The following is an 18,669-nucleotide window of genomic DNA, read 5'->3' on the forward strand; positions in this document are numbered from 1 at the left end:
AACGACGGGTCTGCCCTAGGCTGTCCCCAGAATCACCTGCGCCCACTGCCACCATCGGATCAGGCCTGTGGGTCTGGGGAAGGAGCTGGCAGTGGGGTGGGTGCCCCTGAGGCCGACTCTGTGCAAAGGAGGACTGTCCTTCTCAAGTAGAGATGGTGGCACAGAAAGGACCCTGAGATGAGAGGGGGAGGCCTAGGACTCTGACCATGGGTGGGACTTCAACTTAGTAACGCAAGAGGTGAGACCATCTGCCGAGACTGCCTGGGAAGGGTGGGCCCGGAGCTGAGAGATTCAGAGAGATGTGAGCAGGTGCAGTGGGGACTCTTTGCCGTAGCAGTGTTTCTCCATCCTTGGCGGTCTCCAAACCAGCAGCAGCGCGGACGGGCCCCACCCAGACCTGCTGAACACCCGAGGAGGGCCCAGCTAGCTACAGCTGTGGTTCTCAACATGAGCACACAGCCCCGGTGGTGTCCGGAGGGAAGGATATCACTTCACAAGGAAGAAACACCCAGAAACTACAAACCACACCATCTGCTATTCAGATGAGCACATTAATAAGACGTCGGCTGGACCACCAGGGACGGGGCAACGGGCTGGACAGAGTGAGGACTGGGGATCGGGTCACCAACAGGCAGAGGGAGAACCGACAGTGCCTGGAGTTGCCTGCAGGAACCCCGCAGCGGGAAGACACAAAGCAACACCTTCCCAGCCCTTTGGGGAAGAGATTCCCCCTGGAATGCCGTACTCAGCCAGGAGACACTTTCACACACGCAAAGCTCAGAAGGACGACTCCACACCCATGACAGAGAACACCCTCTAAGCGGCTCCCCTTCGTCCGCAGCAGTTCTGACGTCTGACAGACACGTCCACCCAGCTGGACTCACCCGTGGGCGTGGCTGGTGGGGGACGGGAACACAGCGGAGGGGGCAGTGTCTCGCGTGCCCTCCTCTCCTGGTTCTCGAGAACACCAACGTAGAGACGTGCCAACACGCAGCACACAGAGCAACCCCAGGGACGGGAGCACAGCGGGGCGGAGGGGCCTGGTCCCAACACTGCAGAGCTGCCGCACCAGCCCCGGATCTCTCACGGCCACATGTTACGTTGGAAAAAGTCCCTCTTGTTGAAGCCACCACAGTTCGGGGCCTTTGTTACAGCAGCTGAGGCTTCATTTCAGTTAATGTATTATCTCTCGTGGGAAGCCACTGGAGGACATGTTTCACCGAAACCAGCAAGGAAGAAAATTGAAGATTTGCGAATCAGGGTGTCCAACCCAGGCGAGAGGCAAAGGCCGTCCCCAGAGAGCAGTCTGGAGCAGGCATGGGAACGAGCGACAAGAGAGGAGGACTGAGGGTGGAACTCCCCAGGGAAAACAGCACTAAACAATCATTTGACCAGCACGACCGTACTGAGAAGCATTTCACAGAGCTGCTGGAGGGCATAGAGAGACTTACTGGGATACTCAAAGCAGGTAGAAACCAAAGCAGTAATTAGCAACTGCAGTAACAAATTTACAAAGAAATGTAACTGTAGTACTCTACCTGGCTCAGCAGGGAAAGCTATTTGTACAGCCACGTATGTGAAGCTGACGTATCAAGGGACAGTAGTAGGAGTCTCACATTTAGGAAGACTGAGCCACGTACCAGGAGCAGCAGCTGAAGTTGCTGGAAGTGCAATGCAGGAGTTTGCAGGAGTGAAGGAAAGACGAGAGATACCTGTGCTTTGTCAAAAGCCATTTTGGATTGTTTCCACATAATACCTTAGTTTAAAATAACTAATCTAAAAATAAAAAATAAAGTACCAATGAAAAAGCCAAGGCCTCTGAAAGTTGAGAAGAATGCATGTTCCAGACTCCTCTGGGGTCTGCCCTGAACAGGGCAGGGCTACTGGCTACCCGGCAAGGTCTGGACACCCCCCCCCAGATACCTGCCAGGTCACCCCTTCAGGCTGTACAACCGGTAATGGGCAGCGGAGGGGAGAACAGGGGGGCAACTGGCCTTTTCTGGGGACACCCAGCACTTTTAGGAGGAAGAAGAAGGACCATGCAGCAATTCCCTCAGGACTCAGGCAGGGAAGGCAGAAACCAAGAGCCAGGCTGGCGCTTCTGCAGGACATCCTTCAGTTTACAACTGCAAAGACACAGCCGGCCCTCCTCCCTGGCCCATGAGAAGGACTGTCCTCGGCACGTGCTGGCTCCCCTCCCAGTCTCGTCTACTCTTCAACCGATGGCAACCGTCCCGCGCACCGGGAAAGGAGGAGCGAGCTGGGGTCTGGCCGGAGCCGCTGGATTCCACTGGGATTCCCAGACAGGAAGGCTCCTCCCTTCTCCAATACCTCTTTCACAAGCTTGTCATTACCGAGACATGTGTTTAAAGTCCCCAAGAATGAGGCCAGCCAATGTGTGGAAATCACAGAAAATGAAACTTGGGTGCAGCTTTTTAAACACACCCACAGTGACAGAATTGCTGGATAAAGGCTGAATTGGCATCCATTTCAGTTCACTGTTTTCTTTTGCAATTGGCATCTACTGAATTACAGTTTAGTCAAGACTTTGATTCAGATGATTTTAGATGCCATTCTTGTCAACAGTACTCGATAGGAAAATACAATGAAACCACAGTTCCTGGGTGTTTTTAACATGGCGTTTACTTTATTCATTCACTCCTGATGAGTCGCTGGCAACATAAGAGACGGTTAGGTTTGGTAAAATTATTAGACATATTTTTATAAATCATGGGCACAAAGCCCCTACTGAAATAGGCATTGTAAAGCCATCATAAACACTTCCTAAACGCACACTAAATATGTGCCTGTATTCAACGAAGGAGCTTAGACCCCACGAATGAGTGTGACCCGCTGCAGACTTCTAAGGGGTTTTTCCACAGTTCCCGTGCTCCTGGCATCTCGCTGAGGCCTCCCAGCACGTGAGGAAAGCAGCACTGGCTTGTGAGTGTTGCTTTTCCCCAAGGAGAAAGCCATGGTGCAAATGCCACGTTTGGTGGAAAACTGCCAACATGCGGACAAAATACGCAAAAATTGTAGCACAGAATTTCACAAATGACAGGTAGAATACAGATACGTGAGGCTCAAAGACAATTCTTTGAAGTTACAGAAACCTGGGCTTAGGATGGCCAGGCTCAGAAGAGGCGGAGGAAATTTGAGGGATTTAGAAAGAGACAGCGGCCAGTGAGGAAGGAGAAACAGGAAACTTGTGAGGCCACAGCTGTTCTCAGGGTAGAAAGACCCACTCTGATTCTGGCCCATTGCCCTTCAACCTGAAAGTGATCTGTGCCTCTCATTCACAGAATGAGTATCTGCAGTGTCTTTTTGTGTGGGGTGCTGGTTGCCCTGCTCCTGAGGCATCCCTGGTAGAAATAGCAATGCAGCCAAGCCTATAGTGGTACCATCTGAACTGGGTTTGGAAGGATGAGTAGGAGTTTTCTGAGTGCGGAAGAACTTAGTATTCCAGGTAGTCAGAAATGACAGTGCAAATGAACAGCGTTGTGCAAAAGGACCTGCATGCCTCGGGAAATGATGAATAGCACACCCAGAACAGCTGGGCAAGCTTTGTTAGCTACACAACAGCTTACCAGCCCCTGCTATCATCTATACCACTTCACTTTCTTCCTGCTTTTCTTCAAATCAACTTGTTTTTTAAAGTTTACTTTAGTCTCATTCAAAATGACAATATCCATGAAATTATGGGTCTGATGAGCTACTAATGTTTGCTTTAAAGCACAAAATCACACACCACTAAAGTAAAAAGTGTCCATCTGAACCTAGCACGAACTCCTCTTGTGTTCTGGTGGTGTTTCCTGAACTCTGGGAAAGCCTGAGCTAGGAACTTAAAAGCCTGCATTGTGTGCGGTGGGACCTGTGTTTATTGGGACTAAATAAATGCAAACACCAGGGACAAAAACGTTATTAATTAGCCACTCTATGTTGGTGGGTCACAAACAACTACTCTCTGGGGATGTCAGCACCCCCCAGGCCCTACCCCGGACCCAAGGGCAGTCATTAAGCATCTCATGGCTATGAGGTCATGGAGTTGCCCTTGACCCCCCAATGGGATGTAGCCATCCATTCACTTTCATTTCCAATTTGAAAAACAGGCGTCAACGGTATTTCGGTAATTTATTACGCAACCTCTTAAAAGTTTAAATTTATACTTCACTAAACACAGAGCCCAAACTGGGTCAGCCAGCAGCACGGCTTCCTGGGGGACTGACAAGGAGCTAAGGGACGGAAGGGGCAGCCACAACCGCTCGCTTCTTACCTCCATGCACAAAGCCGTGCAGGGTGCAGTCCGAAGGCCCCACCAGGTGGATCAAACTGGACTGGCTGTAGCTGACGGTGTTCGGCTCTGGAATTGCAAAGGAGGTGGATTAGTCAGCCGTGGGGTAGATCGATTCCCACATCTGAATGGTCTGGAAACGTGAAAAGGCCCTGACGTCTGCAGGGCCACCAAAGGTGCCCGACTGCTGTCAATTTACATGATTTCTTTAAGGAAAACTGCGGTCTCCAAATGGGGTACAGTTGGTAAAGGGGAAGGCTCTCAAGGATTAATTAGCCATTCTGTTAGTGGGTCACAACATTACTCTCCAGGGACATCAGCACTCCTGCCAGGCCCCACCCAAGGATAGCACTGAACAGCTCGAGGCCACAAGCTCCCAGGGTTGCACGCGACTCTCCACTGGGATATAAAGACAGGTACTTTCTAAGTCTGGTCTTGGACAAGTAACGTTTCTCAGCAGCAAAAATACTGGTGGGATGAAGGGTGGTCCTGACCCAGAAGTTGACACCTGGGGTCTCTTGGATGTCAACTGTCACCTCTGAGACCTTGATGTGTGCCCCCAGGTCATGGGCTAAATTGTGTCCCCCCAAATTCATATGTTGAGGTCCTAAGCCCTGAGCCTCAGAATGTGACTGTGTGCAGACAGGGTCTTTAAAGAAGTAAGTTACAACGAGGTCACTAGGGTGGCCCTGATCCAATAGGACTGGTGTCCTTGTAAGAAAAGGAGGTCTGCACACAGACCTCTACAGAGGGACCACCCTGCGAGGACACAGGGAGGAAAACGAACTTCCACAAGCCAAGGAGAGCGGCCTCAGGAGGATGCAGCCCTGGAACACTTGGACTTCTAGCTCCAGGCCCGTGAGACAGCCTTCTGCCGTTTAAGCTGCCCGGCCTGCGGTACCTTGTTCTGGCAGCCCCAGCACACAGATCTACTCCACGTGGACTTCAAACTGTGTATCTAGTCGCCTGGCGTTGTCATGGAGCAAGACAATCATAATTCAGGTGAGCTAGGGCCTTAAACCTTTTCTATGTTTAGATACACAAATACTCACCATTGTGTCACAACTGCCTGTATTCAGTACAGTAACCTGCTATGCAGGTTTGCAGCCTGGGATACACCATATACCCAGGTGTGCAGTAGGCTGCAGCACCTAGGTTTGTGCAAATGCACTCTATGATCGCACATCGCATTTCCCAGAACACATCCCCGTTGTTAAGCAACACGTGACTCCTTGAACGCCTTGCTGTGTCAGGAGGTACAGTTAACGGTCCCTGCTGGGCAAGACTGCACCACCCATCCAGGGCTGCACCCAGTCTGCCTCGGGGCCCAGACGCCCAGGGCTCTGCCGGGGAGGCCACAGCCCAGGAGCCGCGAAGGATGCTGACTCGCTCCCTCTGCCACCACAACCACCAGAGACACGCCCCAGCCAGCGCAGCCAGCCCAACATCCCCGAACCTGAGGGCCGCCTCCCCCACGCCAAACACTACTCCACGCTGCCTCCGCTGGCTTGACGTTCCACTCATGGAAGACATGAAAATAACTATTTTAGAGCATGAATGGAAACCAAAATCCTCAGATTTGGCCCAATCTCAGGAACTGCTCTGACCAGCTAAGAGACCTGCATGTGGACAATGACGAAAGATTTTTTCATTAATTTCAAACAATTGAAAATTACATACAAAAATCTTTGTCACATCAAATACCTACTTGGTCAAATGACAAGCAATTGGAAATAACTATAGCTCCCTAGCCAAAGAGATGCCCCACTGTTCTGTAGTAATGTTTAGAAATAGCAGTTAAGCCATGTGTGATAACTTAGTGTTCTTAGAACTTGGATTGAGGGGTTTTTAACAAGCAGAAGCCACCAAAATTCTCATGACAAAGAACCTGCCCTTGGCCATAACCCGTAACTCCGAGAGGGCTCTGCGGGACAGGGGCTGAGTCTGGGTCGCAGCCCCGGCACAGGCACTTCCTGAGGAGAAAGGAGCACCGCCCTTGCTCCTCCCCATGGCCCCTGCTGTGCTCTCCGTTCTCAGGTGAACCCAGAGCACACGTGAAAAGGCCCTGCTAAGTACAGTTTCAAACCACAGAGATTTAGGGGGTCATCTCTTATCCTGCCAGCGTTGCCTCAACAACGCTGGGAGGGAGGGTCCTACATGTTGGAAAGACCCCGATGCCAAGTGTGCATGCACACCCTTCTTCCAGAGCTGCTGCTCCCTTGACATGGCCACCCTGCCAAGCCCAACTCCCCACAGACCAGGCTGGTCCCAGATGAGCACACCCTGGTTAGAGAGGCCTCGTCCAGCCCTGCCAACAAGGAGCCAGGTCTACTATGAAAGTGACATCAGAAATGTACATGTTCTTCAAAAAGACTAGAGAAAGAATGGACATGTGACCTCCTTAAGGAATGTTTAAGGCTGGGTGTGGTGGCTCACGCCTGTAACCCCTGCACTCTGGGAGGCCAAGGCAGCAGGATCGCTAGAGCTCAGGAGTTTGAGACCAGCCTGATCGTGAGCGAGACCCCATCTCTACTAAAAACAGAAAAATTAGCTGGGTGCTGTGGTGTGTGCCCGTAGTCCCAGCTACTAGAGAGGCTGAGGCAGGAGGATCACTTGAGCCCAGGAGTTTAAGGCTGCAGCGAGCTAGGCTGACGCCACGGCACTTCAGCTCCATCTGAAGAGGTATTCTTATAAAGCACAGAAAAGTAACAATAAAAGCACATAGAAGTCTATCAACAAATCCTGAGGTTTAGAATGCCAGCTTTGATTAATACTGTTGAAGAATAACAGATCCTGAAAAATAGTATGTATCAGATTTACAATCAAATAGAGGATGCCACACAGAAAATAACCTCATCAGTAAAGGAATTTAAACTGGTTGAAAACCTTGAGAAATTTTAGTTTCCCAGTCAGTCAGTCAAAGGAATAAACCAGGATCTAATCTCACGGTTCTCAAAGCCAGAGACAGGCCATCAGCGCTGCCCACTCCCCTGGGGCCCCGGGGTCTCTCCAGAAACTGCCCACAGAAAGGCAGGTCCCAGCTGCCCCCACGTACCACCCAGCGCCTCTCTCCGCTCCCCTCTTTGCCTGCTGTTAGGCAAGACAGGCCTCTCTTCTTCTGTCTCCTATAAGGACAGCTGTCACTGGATTTAGGGCCCACTGGGTGACCCAGGATGATCTCATCTCAGGATCCTTAATCACGTCTGCAAAGAGCCATTTTCCCTGTAAAGGTCCCGCCCGTGGGTTCTAGGGATCTGGATGTGGACACTGCACCCCTTCCGGTTTCTCTCCCCGGGAAGACCTGGGGGCTGTGCTGGCACCTTTCCTAGACACCTCCCCTCCCGCCGGCCCACAGGCCTCGGTGCCTCTGTCTGACCTGCCCGCTGGGCTGCCCTCCCCAAAGCAGAGCCTGGGCCTGTGGTCACTGTCTGCCTGTGGCCTGTGCCCAGGCCTGGCACCTGACAGGGATTTGCCTCTCGGGTCACCACAGAGGCCCCGGTCCGTCTTGGGTACTGCTGTGCTGATGAACTCATTGTCTATTTACATTTTTTTTTTAAAAGATGCCACTTCACTGGAGGTTCATCAAAGCAACATTCTTTCTGTTAGTAGTGACAGGTTAATTTTTTCTTTTTCTTTCTTTTTGGTGTTTGTTGAAAAGCAGATGTGAAAAGAAAAAGAACCGACCTACAGCAGAGGTTTTACCAACAGTGAAGAAACCAGCCTACACAGTCCCACTGGCCTACGGTAACAACCGTGCTGCTCTTGGCGGGTTGGGGCTGGAGCACAGAAAGGGTCAGGGACAGACAAATACAAGGAGACCGAAGCCACACAAACGTGTGCTCGACCCTCAGACAGACTCTGCCTGGGAGTCAAGTGCTCGCCGCGTGCCAGCAGCCAAGCCCAGAAAGTCCTGCTCCAGTCTGCACGCCTGCTGGGGTGGTGTCCAATGCAGACTGAAGCCAGGCAGGCGGGCGGCTGGAACGACATCCCGAGCCAGCGTCAGCAGGAGCTGGGGCACCTCTCAGGCAGGGCCAGGAGCAGGCGGAGCCCGCACCGAGGCCCATCCGAGAGGAAAAGGGATTGCTCAGGGCAGGTCCTTAGATGGCTGCCGAGGGGGGAGCCAAAACCAAGAAAAAGCCAAGTCAGGAACTCAAACACCCACCGCGGCCAGGCCCCCCTAAGGCACTGGAAGCAGCGATCCCTTCCCAGGCAGAGGTCCTGCTCGAGGACGGCGCCCCACGGAACCCAGCACGCAACACGCACGCACGAGGAGCTCACGCCCTCACAGCGAGGCCGAGAAGCACGTAGTGTGTTCTTCCAGAGTCTTCTCGACACTACGCAATGTGATCGCAGTGTATGCAAGAAGAGGAGGGGAAATGGTTGTTACCGGGAAGACCCTGTGAGGGCCAGGCCACCCCCACCCCAGGGGACTGGTTCATCATGTTCCGAGGGGACGGACGCAGCCCCCAGAGTTCCCTGCCCTGAATTGTTTATGTGATCCCAGGGAGCGCTCTGTGTGGAAAGTCCTTTCTTTTTTTTGAGACAGGGTCTCGCTCTGTTGACTGGGCTGGAGTGCAGTGAGGTCATCATAGCTCACCGCAACCTCAAACTCTTGGGCTCAAGCGATCCTCCTGCCTCAGCCTCCCCAGTAGCTGGGACTACAGGCACGTGCCACCACACCTGGCTAATTTTTCTATTTTTTGTAGAAACAGGGTTTCATTATGTTACCCAGGCTGGTCGTGAACTCCTGGCCGCAAGCCTCCCAAAGTGTTAGGATTACAGGCGTGAGTCACCTCGCCCGGCCTGAAAGTCCTTTCTTGGAGAAAACATCCTGTGAGCTATTTATTTAGATTTTGGATGAACATTTTGTTGAAGCCAGACCACCCTGGACCCTTCAAAGGCAAAAGGACGGGGGAATGAAGGAACCAACTCTACAGGAAACCTGGGCACGCTGCGGCGGTGCCCGACGGCCCGGGCGGGGGTGAGCAGAGTCACCCCCCTCAAACATCGGGGGTGACCCGGGCAGAGATGACACCTAAAGGGCAGCTGCTGCTCTGTCTTTTTCTTTTCCTGTTTTTGATGAGCTGGTAATCCTACCAAAAACAAGCTCCTGAGCAAACTCAAGGCAAAGATAAGACAAAGACAAATTCTCCGTAAACAGGCACACGTCCCTCTGCCCAGGCAGTGGGGCCTGAGGGTGGCAGAGCCCTTCTGGGGCTGTGAGTCACTCAGGTCACCTTCCTTCTGCCTGTCGGCTGTGATACGGGGAGGGGTTTGCCCAGGCCGGGGCAGGGCAAGGGGATGTCTCCTGGGGAGCCCGTGCGCCTGCTTCCAGGAGAGGGTGCTCGACACCTGGGAACCACGAGGAGGGTGACTGACCGCAGCACGCTGCCGCCTCTACGCGTCCAATGTGGGCCCCGCACCCTGGCTTTTACCTGGGTTCATGACGGGCTGGATGATGTCCCCGTTCCTCCACTTGGTCTCCATACGCTCCAGTTTCTGGGCTTCATAGCGCTTCCGGCCCTCCTCCTCCTGTTCCTGCCGGGAATACTGCAGGGGAACCACAGACAGGGGTCAGCCTCGGGGGGACACGGACTCCCAGCCCAGGGCATTGGGCTCCTGGTGCTCCCTCGCTTTCTGTGGCTGGGACTATCAATCCTCTTTTTCTGATGACATGTACTAAACACGGTGAGAACACAGAGAAGGTGGAAACCACACGCAGCCCTGTTCCCCAGAGGTGACCTGGGTCCGATGTCTGCTTCAGATCTGGCCTGGGTTGCTTTCATGCCCACAAATATATGAAAAGTGCTACAGTGCTATGTGCAGAGTTTAAAGGTAATAATGTTTGATCACTTCACTGTCCTATGCAAGAATTTATGGAAATGATCCATTATATACGGGCATTTAGCGCATCCTCAACTTTTCACATTAAAACCATAGCATACCAACAATCTTCAGCCACTTACAATCATTTGCAGCTGCCCCACTCGGCCCTAGGATTCGTTCTTGGATGTAAAACTACAGCATCAAGGGGCCTTCAGAAAGGCGGCCCCGGGCAAGTGGGAGCCCATGTGTCCTGACACCGCCCGTCTGCTCCGCTGACCCTCGGCCAACCAAACATTCCCTTGGCACATCTGCAAGGAACAGGTGGCCAAGGGTAAAGCCCCCCTGAGGCTCTCCTAATGGATCACAGGAGTCTTGACCCAAGAAGTTAAAAACAAATGCAAATATAAAACCTGGCACAAAACCCAGGGCCCCTGAGTGCTGGGACACAACGGGGGTGTCGGGCTTCTCTGACATAACAGCACTCATGGCCCTCCTGTGGCCCTGTCTCCGGGCCCAGAGTAGTGGGCACAGCATGGAACCACTCAGAAGGGCCTCTGGCCTGGGTGCCAGTCCCAGACCAGGGTCCTGGGCCCTCCACCTGCCCACCTGTCCTGGGCCCACCCTCCTGCCTCCTGCTGGCCACACCTTCCGGTTAGCTCTAGCTCTTCTGCTCCCTCACCCAGCATTTCCGGCTGGGCCTGCAGGGCAGCCCCAGAACTCAGGGCCCCTCTGACCGCTGCCTGGAAGCCCCCCTGACCCAAACAGACTCATTTCAGGTGGCTGTTTGAGACCGTCTTTCAAAAGCCAGTTCCAAACATCTCGATTCCCCTGCTGGAGGCTCAGCTCCAACACGGCATGGGCGCGGCACGCCACTCCCCGCGCAGTCACCGGTCAGCTCCGGCCTGAGAACCATCCTGAGAGATGCTGAGGAGGGAGCTGAAGGGTTTTGTTCAAAGAAACAAACTGTGCGAGTGTTTGAAGTTGCTGTGTATAACTCAACCTTTTCCTCCATAAATAAACCATGTCCTAATGTTCCACCGTCCAAGTAGTGACGCTAAGAGGAGAGTGTGTGCTGTGTCTACCCAGGAAGATGGATGGCTAAACTTCAGTGTCCTCAAGAAATGCTTTTTAAAGAGATTTTTTTTTTCTTAAAAAAAAAATAAAAAGCCACGCCCCAGCCTAATGAATCCTTGTGGTGTCCAGCACAACCGTGCGAGCCCTGCGGGCGCACAGGAAAAGGCCGGGGCCAGCACTGGACCTGAGCCACGAGGACAGAGAAGCCCGGCCTCCTACAAACACCGCCTTTCAATCTGGGAACAAAACCGCTGGAACATTTTAATGATGGGCTGGCACCTAACCCTCCCCAACCCTGAGGGCTCATCAAACCCAGCTGATTGGAAGCAGCAGACAGCTTGGCCCCAAAATCCAAGGCTCTGTCGGGGAACCTCTTACCAAGCACACATTTAGCCATGTGACAAAACCCAAAGCCTCCATCCTGCAACAGCCACTCCACCCTCTCCAGGGCTGAGGCTGCCCCTCCAGCCTCTTCTTTCCATCACAAGGCCATGGCGGTTCCCCGTTCACTGGGAATCCTGCACCCTCTGCCAGGCTGGGGAGGAAGACAGAACAAAGAGACAAAGTCCTGCACTAAATGACACCGCACAGTCGGCAGCTGTGCTTCCCCAGGGAGACGCACACATCCAAGGAGCCGGAGGGTGTGCATGTGTGTCCTCAAGATACCCACATGCATACATGTGTGTGGTATCTCTGTGTGTATATGTATGCATGTGTACATATATATATGTACAGGTACAGAGATGTGCGTTTTCTTAAATAAATGATGTGTGTGAGGAGGCCAGCAGGAGGATGCTGTGGGGGTACCAGGAAGCCTTGTGGTCAGGCCAGCAGCACGGACACAAACACCGCTGCAACCAGGGGAGGAGCAGCCCCGCTGCTCGGCTTTGCCGGTGACAACAGCAGACCTGTAGTACAAGTCAACGGAAGGTTTATACTCCGTGGGCCTAGCATGTGTGGGGGGAAGAAAGCGCAAATAAAGCTTAGCAACAGCTGCAGCTGCGAGCCCGGCGGCCCCTCCCACCTGCAGCACTGCCTGCCTGGCGCAGGGGAATGGCCTCAACACACTCCTCTACGAGGGCCATGTTGATATTTATGTCTCATCACAAAGGGATGTGGGAGGGCGCTAATTACTGGGTGAGGAGAGCTGGGGACAGAGGGACCATGCTGAGAGCGGCCCTGTCACTGTAGGGAGGGAACGCGAGCCAGGGTGGTCTGAAGTCACCCAACCCTCACCACTGGCCAAAGACCCAGCAACTCTCAGCACATGGGCTGTGACGAGTGAAAAGGCAGTGGAGGCTACTATGTTCCCTTCAGGAACCCTCCCTCGGTATCATCGCTGAAGATGTGCCACACGAGGCTGACGCCAGACACAGGGCCTATTGGAGATTTCAGAATTTTGTAACATATGAAAATTATAATCAGTTAAATAATTGTTTGCGTATTAAATGTGATGTGGCTAATTTAACACCGAGGGCTTGGAGGCAAGGTGAAAGCAGGGTGGGTGTCTTGCCATTTCTAAACAAGAGCCACTGTGCCTCTGCCTTACCCCTGCTTCTTGAGTCTTAAGCCCCGCAGTGAGTGCTGCTTCACAATGACCCAAAGTGCATCTCAGCCAAGAAGCTGGGAGAGTGGAGAGCAGTCCCAGGTAGAATGAGTGAAAAACAGAGAAAGGGAGAGAGAGGGTGAGAGAGTGGGGGAGCCGGGTGGTATACTGGGCTGAACAGTGTTCACTCAAAATGTATGTCCACCTGGAACCTCAAAATGTGAACATTATCAAAACAGGGTCTTTGTAGATATAACTAGTCAGGATGAGGTCACAGGGAGTGGGATGGGCCCTAAACCCAGTGACTGGTGTCATTATAAGAGGGCCACGTGGAGACAGAGGCAGGGCAATGCAGCCACGTGCCAGCAACACCTGGAGCCACCAGATGCCAGAAGAGGCCCAGAGGGATCCTCCCCTAGGGTCTTCGGAGGGCGCAGCCCTGTCTACATCTTGATTTTGGACTTCTGGCCTCCAGAGATGGGAAAGAATCAGGTTCTTTTGTTTGAAAGCCATCCGGTCTGTGGCAGCTGGTCACAACAGCCCCGGACACTGATTCTGGCAGGAGGTGTGGGGCTGTCGGACTCCCACCCCGGCCCCGAGCTCCCACCTGCTCTTCTCCCAAGGGATGGCAATTCTACAGATGCCAACCAGGTGTTGATGGTGCTACCACCCAGCTCTCTCAAAACCAAAGGATGCAGCCACCAACCTGCCCACCCTGCCCATTAAATATGGAGGGGGCTCCCGTGTCACCAAGATTTTTTTTTTAAAAAGTCTAGACCAAACAGCTGCTGGACCTAATGGATAGTCACCCCCACCCAGGGAAACACCCTTCCAGGGGGGCCCTGGCAAGGTGCCTGGTCAGACACTGAGCTGGGGACAAGAAGGTACGACAGGAAGCCAGTCTCGGGAAGCGCCCCACAGTCTCACAGTCTCGCAACAGCCCTGGCACCCTGGAGCCACTGGAAGGGCCGGCAGAGGGAAGCTGAGAGCTGCCCTACCCGCCCCCCCAAGGGGGGAAAGACCTGCCTGTCCAGTTTCTCTGTTGGGCCTGTAAGCAAAAGGGCAGACACCAGCCCCTGACAACCTGGCTCTCAGCTTTTCCCTTCTAAAATGCGCCCTGCACATAGCTCAGCATAGGAAAGCGCTCCCTGCTGGGGCCGACCGAGACTGCTGAGGCCTGGAACCTGCTTCCCTCGGCTACTGCTTCTCCCGGGAGGGGAGGCCGGGAGCGGTTAAACCTCGGGAGGAGCTGCTCACACCTGTCCTTGGAATCTCTAGTGGACTCAGGAGGGCAAGAGGAGGCGGCGAGGGTGCACTTTTAGGTAATTAATTAAATCCTTCTATCCCCAACGTCTGTCCCCCAAGAGTCTGCATGCGAGGCTTCTGCAGGCCAACCCGCCATAACCCGCCTGCAGGGGGACCCAATAAGCGACACCACCAGCTCATGTGCTGCAGAGGGGCCACAGCAGCAGCTACGCCAGAAACAGAGAAATCCAGGGGGAGGGGGACACACCAGCAGGGAGGAGGAGGAGGAGGATGAGGAGGAGGAGGAGCAACAGCTCATATGGCTAACACGAGAGATGTCCTCAGACTACTGTGCCAGGAGCCAAGGAATCACCAGCTTGCAGAGGCCTCGGGGGAGCAGCCGACCCAGGACATGTCACCTGTTCCGGTCCTGTCACCCGCCTTTTCTCTGCTCAGGGAGTGCAATAGGAAGGTCCCCCAGCGTGGAGGATGTCCACGGGTTCTGGGCCCACTTAGGCTCACATTCCCAGCACGAGTTAAACACACACTGAAAATCCCAGCAGAGATGTCTCCTCCCAGCCCGGAGGGCTCGCTGAGACCCAGGCAAGGTGACCTGGCCTCTGCTGTTTGCACCATGAGAGAAGGGAAAGGGTCACCTTACCACAACAGGAGGCACCTCCAGAACCTTGTCCACATTCTTCAGCGACAGGGGCACATACCACAGGGTGGCCTTATTGGTCAGCTTTTTGGTACCTTAAGAGAAGAAAACCACATGAGTGATGACCTGGGGACGGGGCAGCTGGCCAGGCACCAGGCGTCCCAGCAGCTGAAACACGGCCTCTCCCTGTGCTGCCTCCTCTGGCCCCGACTCCTGAAGCCTTTTTCAGCCTCCTGGCCTAGGTCACTGCCATCACCTGAGTGTGGACAAACAGAACTAGAGACCCCCAAGCCTGTGGAGAGAGGCTGTGCGGGGCCGATGCCCATCGCAAGGTGTGTCCCCCCCACCACGGGCACCAGCCCAGGACGCCAGCCCCTCCCAGCACTGCCCACTCCGGACAGCTCTCCCCTTCCAGGGGCTGCTGGAAAGACGTCCGGCCACCTGCTGTAAGCCAGGGGTGGTCCTGGGCTGCTAGCCGTCCCAACACCGCTTCCCCTGGAGGGCAGCGACTCCAGGCACCCCCTTAGTCCCGGTGTTCTGACAGGAAGGGAGCCGGTCATTAACGCTTGTCAGAGCTTCTGCTGACCCTGGCAGACACAGGGAGGAGAGGACGGATTAGCTGCAGGCAGACGCCTGCGCTCCGCCCCGTCAGGGCCCACGCTCAGCCCAAGTCCCACCGGCTGGAGCCTCCACCCACAGGTCACAGGGGACACTGACCGGAACACTCAAAAACACCTGGCTGAGGAACCCGACGGCCTGGTGCTCAGACAGGCAATGTCTCCTGAGGACCCCATCCCCCTGTCTAAACGCTGCCAAAATCTCCCGCCAGATGGGGAGGTCCAGAGAGACGAGCAGCCCACTCGGATGTGGGCATCACAGAGGTCGGGAGGCTGCGGAGACTGGGCCCAGGCAGAAGGCCCAGGGCTGGGGAAGGGGTCACAGCCAGGGCCACCACAGCCGGAGCACAGAGAGTGGAGTCAGCTCCTCAAAGTCCTGTTTTTGCCACCCAGGAACTTCCTTCCCTCACACCAGATGCTTGGATTTGCTGCTGGCTGACGCAAAGCTCCACTCCAGAAGCTTCCAAGCACTGAGAGATGAGCTTCTTCCGGCACGGAACCAGCCACAGAGTGAAGTGGGGGCTGCCAGGGCAGGGAGGCCCGTCTGGGCTAAGAACCACAGGCTTGTGGCCTGGTGGTGCTGAATGAGCCCCAAGCTCACTGGCCCACGCCCCTCACTGGTACAGGAGAAGCCTAGAGCCCAGAGAGGTTGGGGGTTTACCCAGGGTCACACAGCAACTTGGTGCCATCCCCCCAGGCCCCAGTCATTTCAGGAAAATGTGTGCAGGGATGCCTTTGAAAAGTGGCTTTTTTTCAACATGGAAGATTCACAACCTAGAGTAGCACAGTGACACTGGGGGGGGGGGTGTGGACGGAAGAGGGCAGGGAGCAGTGCCGGCCCCTCCCTGAACCCCAGGGGAGCTCACTTCCTCGGGTACCTAGAACCTGCCTTCCCAGCACAAAGTGCTTTCTTCCTCACTAAACACAGCCCCAGGCTCCAAGTCAGGCCCCGGGCAGTCAATTAAAAAGAGGCCTGTCCCCCACCCCCACGACTGCTCCACCAGGACAACGGCTCCTGGTGCTTGGGAACCACAGGCAAATAATACGGGAAAACATTTTCACTCGCTCTGACCCAGAGTGGATCTGACAGCCTGCTTTTGGGAATAAAGATTTCCTGCCGGACTCAGCTAGAGCCAGCCTGACAGGCGGTTTCCATGGAAACCTGAGTGGCCCTCTAAACCTAATGAACACCATGAAGCAAATGAGGCAAACATGCTAATTGTGCTTTCTCCATCATTTAATAAAACCATCAAAAGACAACGGCAGCATTAAAAATATCTCTTTTAAAATCTTAAGAGCTCCCAGCTATTTTCTGGAGCAATTCGCAGCAATCACATCCCGGTTAGCTTAATATTTTGACAGTTGCCAGAGATGAATGAGCCGCCTCAAAGGCAGAGATCTGTGGGTTGTCTGCCTGGGCGCGTGCTCGCCAGACGCCTCGTGACGGGCAGCACAGCCCAGATGGAGGGGACACAGGAACAGGGAGCCCTGCCTTCTGGGGTGGTGAAAGAACCGCTCTCGACGCAGCCTCGTCCCCCCAGCCTCAGTCTCCCCATGTGCGAGTGCCCACCGGGTGCCAGGTGCTGTTCTTGGCACCGGGGGTAGTCTGCACGCCCCAGGCGGCCATGAGCCAGGGCCTCCTCAGCTCACTTTCCAGCGGACACGTGGGAAGAAAGAAACACACGTGGACAGAGAAAGGCCCTGAGAGAAAAGAGACCCACGCGGATCCGAGAGACCAACAGGAAACAGAGGCACAGACACAGGGACGAGAGAGACAGGGAGGCGCACAGAGACGAGAGAGAGAGAGAGAGAGAGAGAGAGAGACACACACGGCGGTCACAGAGAAGGAGACGGCAGTGGGCTCTGGGCAAGACAACCAAGACGTGGAGAGAAAAGCTGCAGCCCTCGGGGCTCCAAGTCCCTCGGGCCCAGGCCTCGTGACTCTGGCCCCGGCCCCGGATGTAGGGAAGAGGCAGGGTCAGGAGGGAGCACCCGGGCCTCATCCCGGCCCCGTCGCAGAAAGCTGCCAAGGGCTGGCACGTTGTCTTCCCTGAGCTCCGTTTCCTCATCTGGGCAATGGGGTGACAACGCCTGGCCCAATGTCCCGGGGAGGGTGAATGTCCATGACAGTGCCCGGCACTGTCTCTGTCCCGCAAGGCTCTCCCCGGTCGTCCTTCAGGGAACAAGGCTGGTGGCTGCAGCGCCTGGAAAACTCAGGGCAGCAGAGAAGTGTCCTCACCAGCAGGACGAGGGCTGCTCTCTCTCCACTCCTGCCCCCGCAAAGTGCCAGCACCCTCAAACACAGGTCAGACCACATCATCGCAGTCGAAACCCGCTGTCAGCGCCATCTCTCCTGGCACAGATGCCCGACTCTTCACGATACCTCTGTCCGCTCACTCACTCACTCATCCATTATTGATTCTGCGTCTATTATGAGCCAACAGAAGCTGCCAGGAAAAGGCAGTTCATACTCTGGTGAGCGGGGCAGTGCCTCAACCCCAGCACTCCTGACGTGCGGGCTGGCTGGATCCCTGTTGTGGGGACAGAGGGTCCCAATTGTCTGAAAGTCTAAGATCACCTTCCTGTCTCCCTGCCTCCCTCCTCGTCCCAAACAGCATGGCTGTCGTTCTGTCCACTAGAGCTTCCTCGCAGGCTGTGACTTCGTGGAAGGGAAGCTGTAGAGCAGGCCCCTCCCACCACTGTTGAAGCCGCCGACTCCCACAGTGAGAACGGCGCTACTGAAGCGACTGTCCACCGCAGACGTGCAGGTCACGAGAAGCGGCAGAGAGCAGCAGGCTGTCTTCGTCTGTGGGATGGGGAGAGGCTCCATCCCCAGCACAGCCCAGGAGAGGAGGGGCTGGGCCCCCCACGGGAGACGACAGGACCCCACGGCCTCCCAGGTAGAGCCCCCAGCCGGCACGGAGCCTTTCCTTAGCTGTGGGCTACTGTTCCCAGGCACCCCTTCCCATGCCACAGCCCGAGACCCTCCAAGGGTCCCTCTGATGCCAGTGGTGACTGACCGCACAGGGCATGGAAGCACAGAGACAGGCAGGCTGACAGCCCCGGCCCCAGGGCCTCGCTCAGCTACATCACTGACTGTGCTGCAGCTGGGCTGACGTGACCATTCTAATCACCAAGCCTGCTAAGGTTATCGGAATGTTCCAGATGAATGACTGTGCTTGCTCCTGGTCCATCAGGGGAAGAAGACTCAAGCTCCTTAGACAGCTCTGAGCCAGCACTCTGCGGGGCAGCCACCACTCTGCAGGGCAGCCACCACGGAGGAAGGGGGAAGGGAAGAGGAGGAAGCACGCTGGTCCAGCCTCACCTCTGCAGGAGCCGACAGGGCCTGGAACTGCATTGGGAGGTGGCGGTGAGAGGGCAGGCAAAGAGGCCTGCCTTCCCTGTCACCAGC

The 18,669-nt window shown here is 55.0% G+C and overlaps 1 protein-coding gene across 3 annotated transcripts in view; it reads right to left on the bottom strand.

Annotated features, from left to right (window-relative positions):
• Nucleotides 1-18,669, bottom strand: part of ACOT7 (acyl-CoA thioesterase 7) — a 102,062-nt gene that overhangs the window by 41,685 nt on the left and 41,708 nt on the right. For all 3 annotated transcript variants that reach the window (XM_069477283.1, XM_069477281.1, XM_069477282.1), the window contains exons 4-6: nt 14,644-14,735; nt 9,727-9,841; nt 4,274-4,360 (exon numbers count right to left, since the gene is read on the bottom strand). In XM_069477283.1, the coding sequence (XP_069333384.1) occupies nt 4,274-4,360; nt 9,727-9,841; nt 14,644-14,735 (294 nt within the window). The remainder of the gene's footprint in view (nt 1-4,273; nt 4,361-9,726; nt 9,842-14,643; nt 14,736-18,669) is intronic.

This window comes from Eulemur rufifrons, chromosome 8, assembly GCF_041146395.1.
Source record: "Eulemur rufifrons isolate Redbay chromosome 8, OSU_ERuf_1, whole genome shotgun sequence".
NCBI lineage: Eukaryota > Metazoa > Chordata > Mammalia > Primates > Lemuridae > Eulemur > Eulemur rufifrons.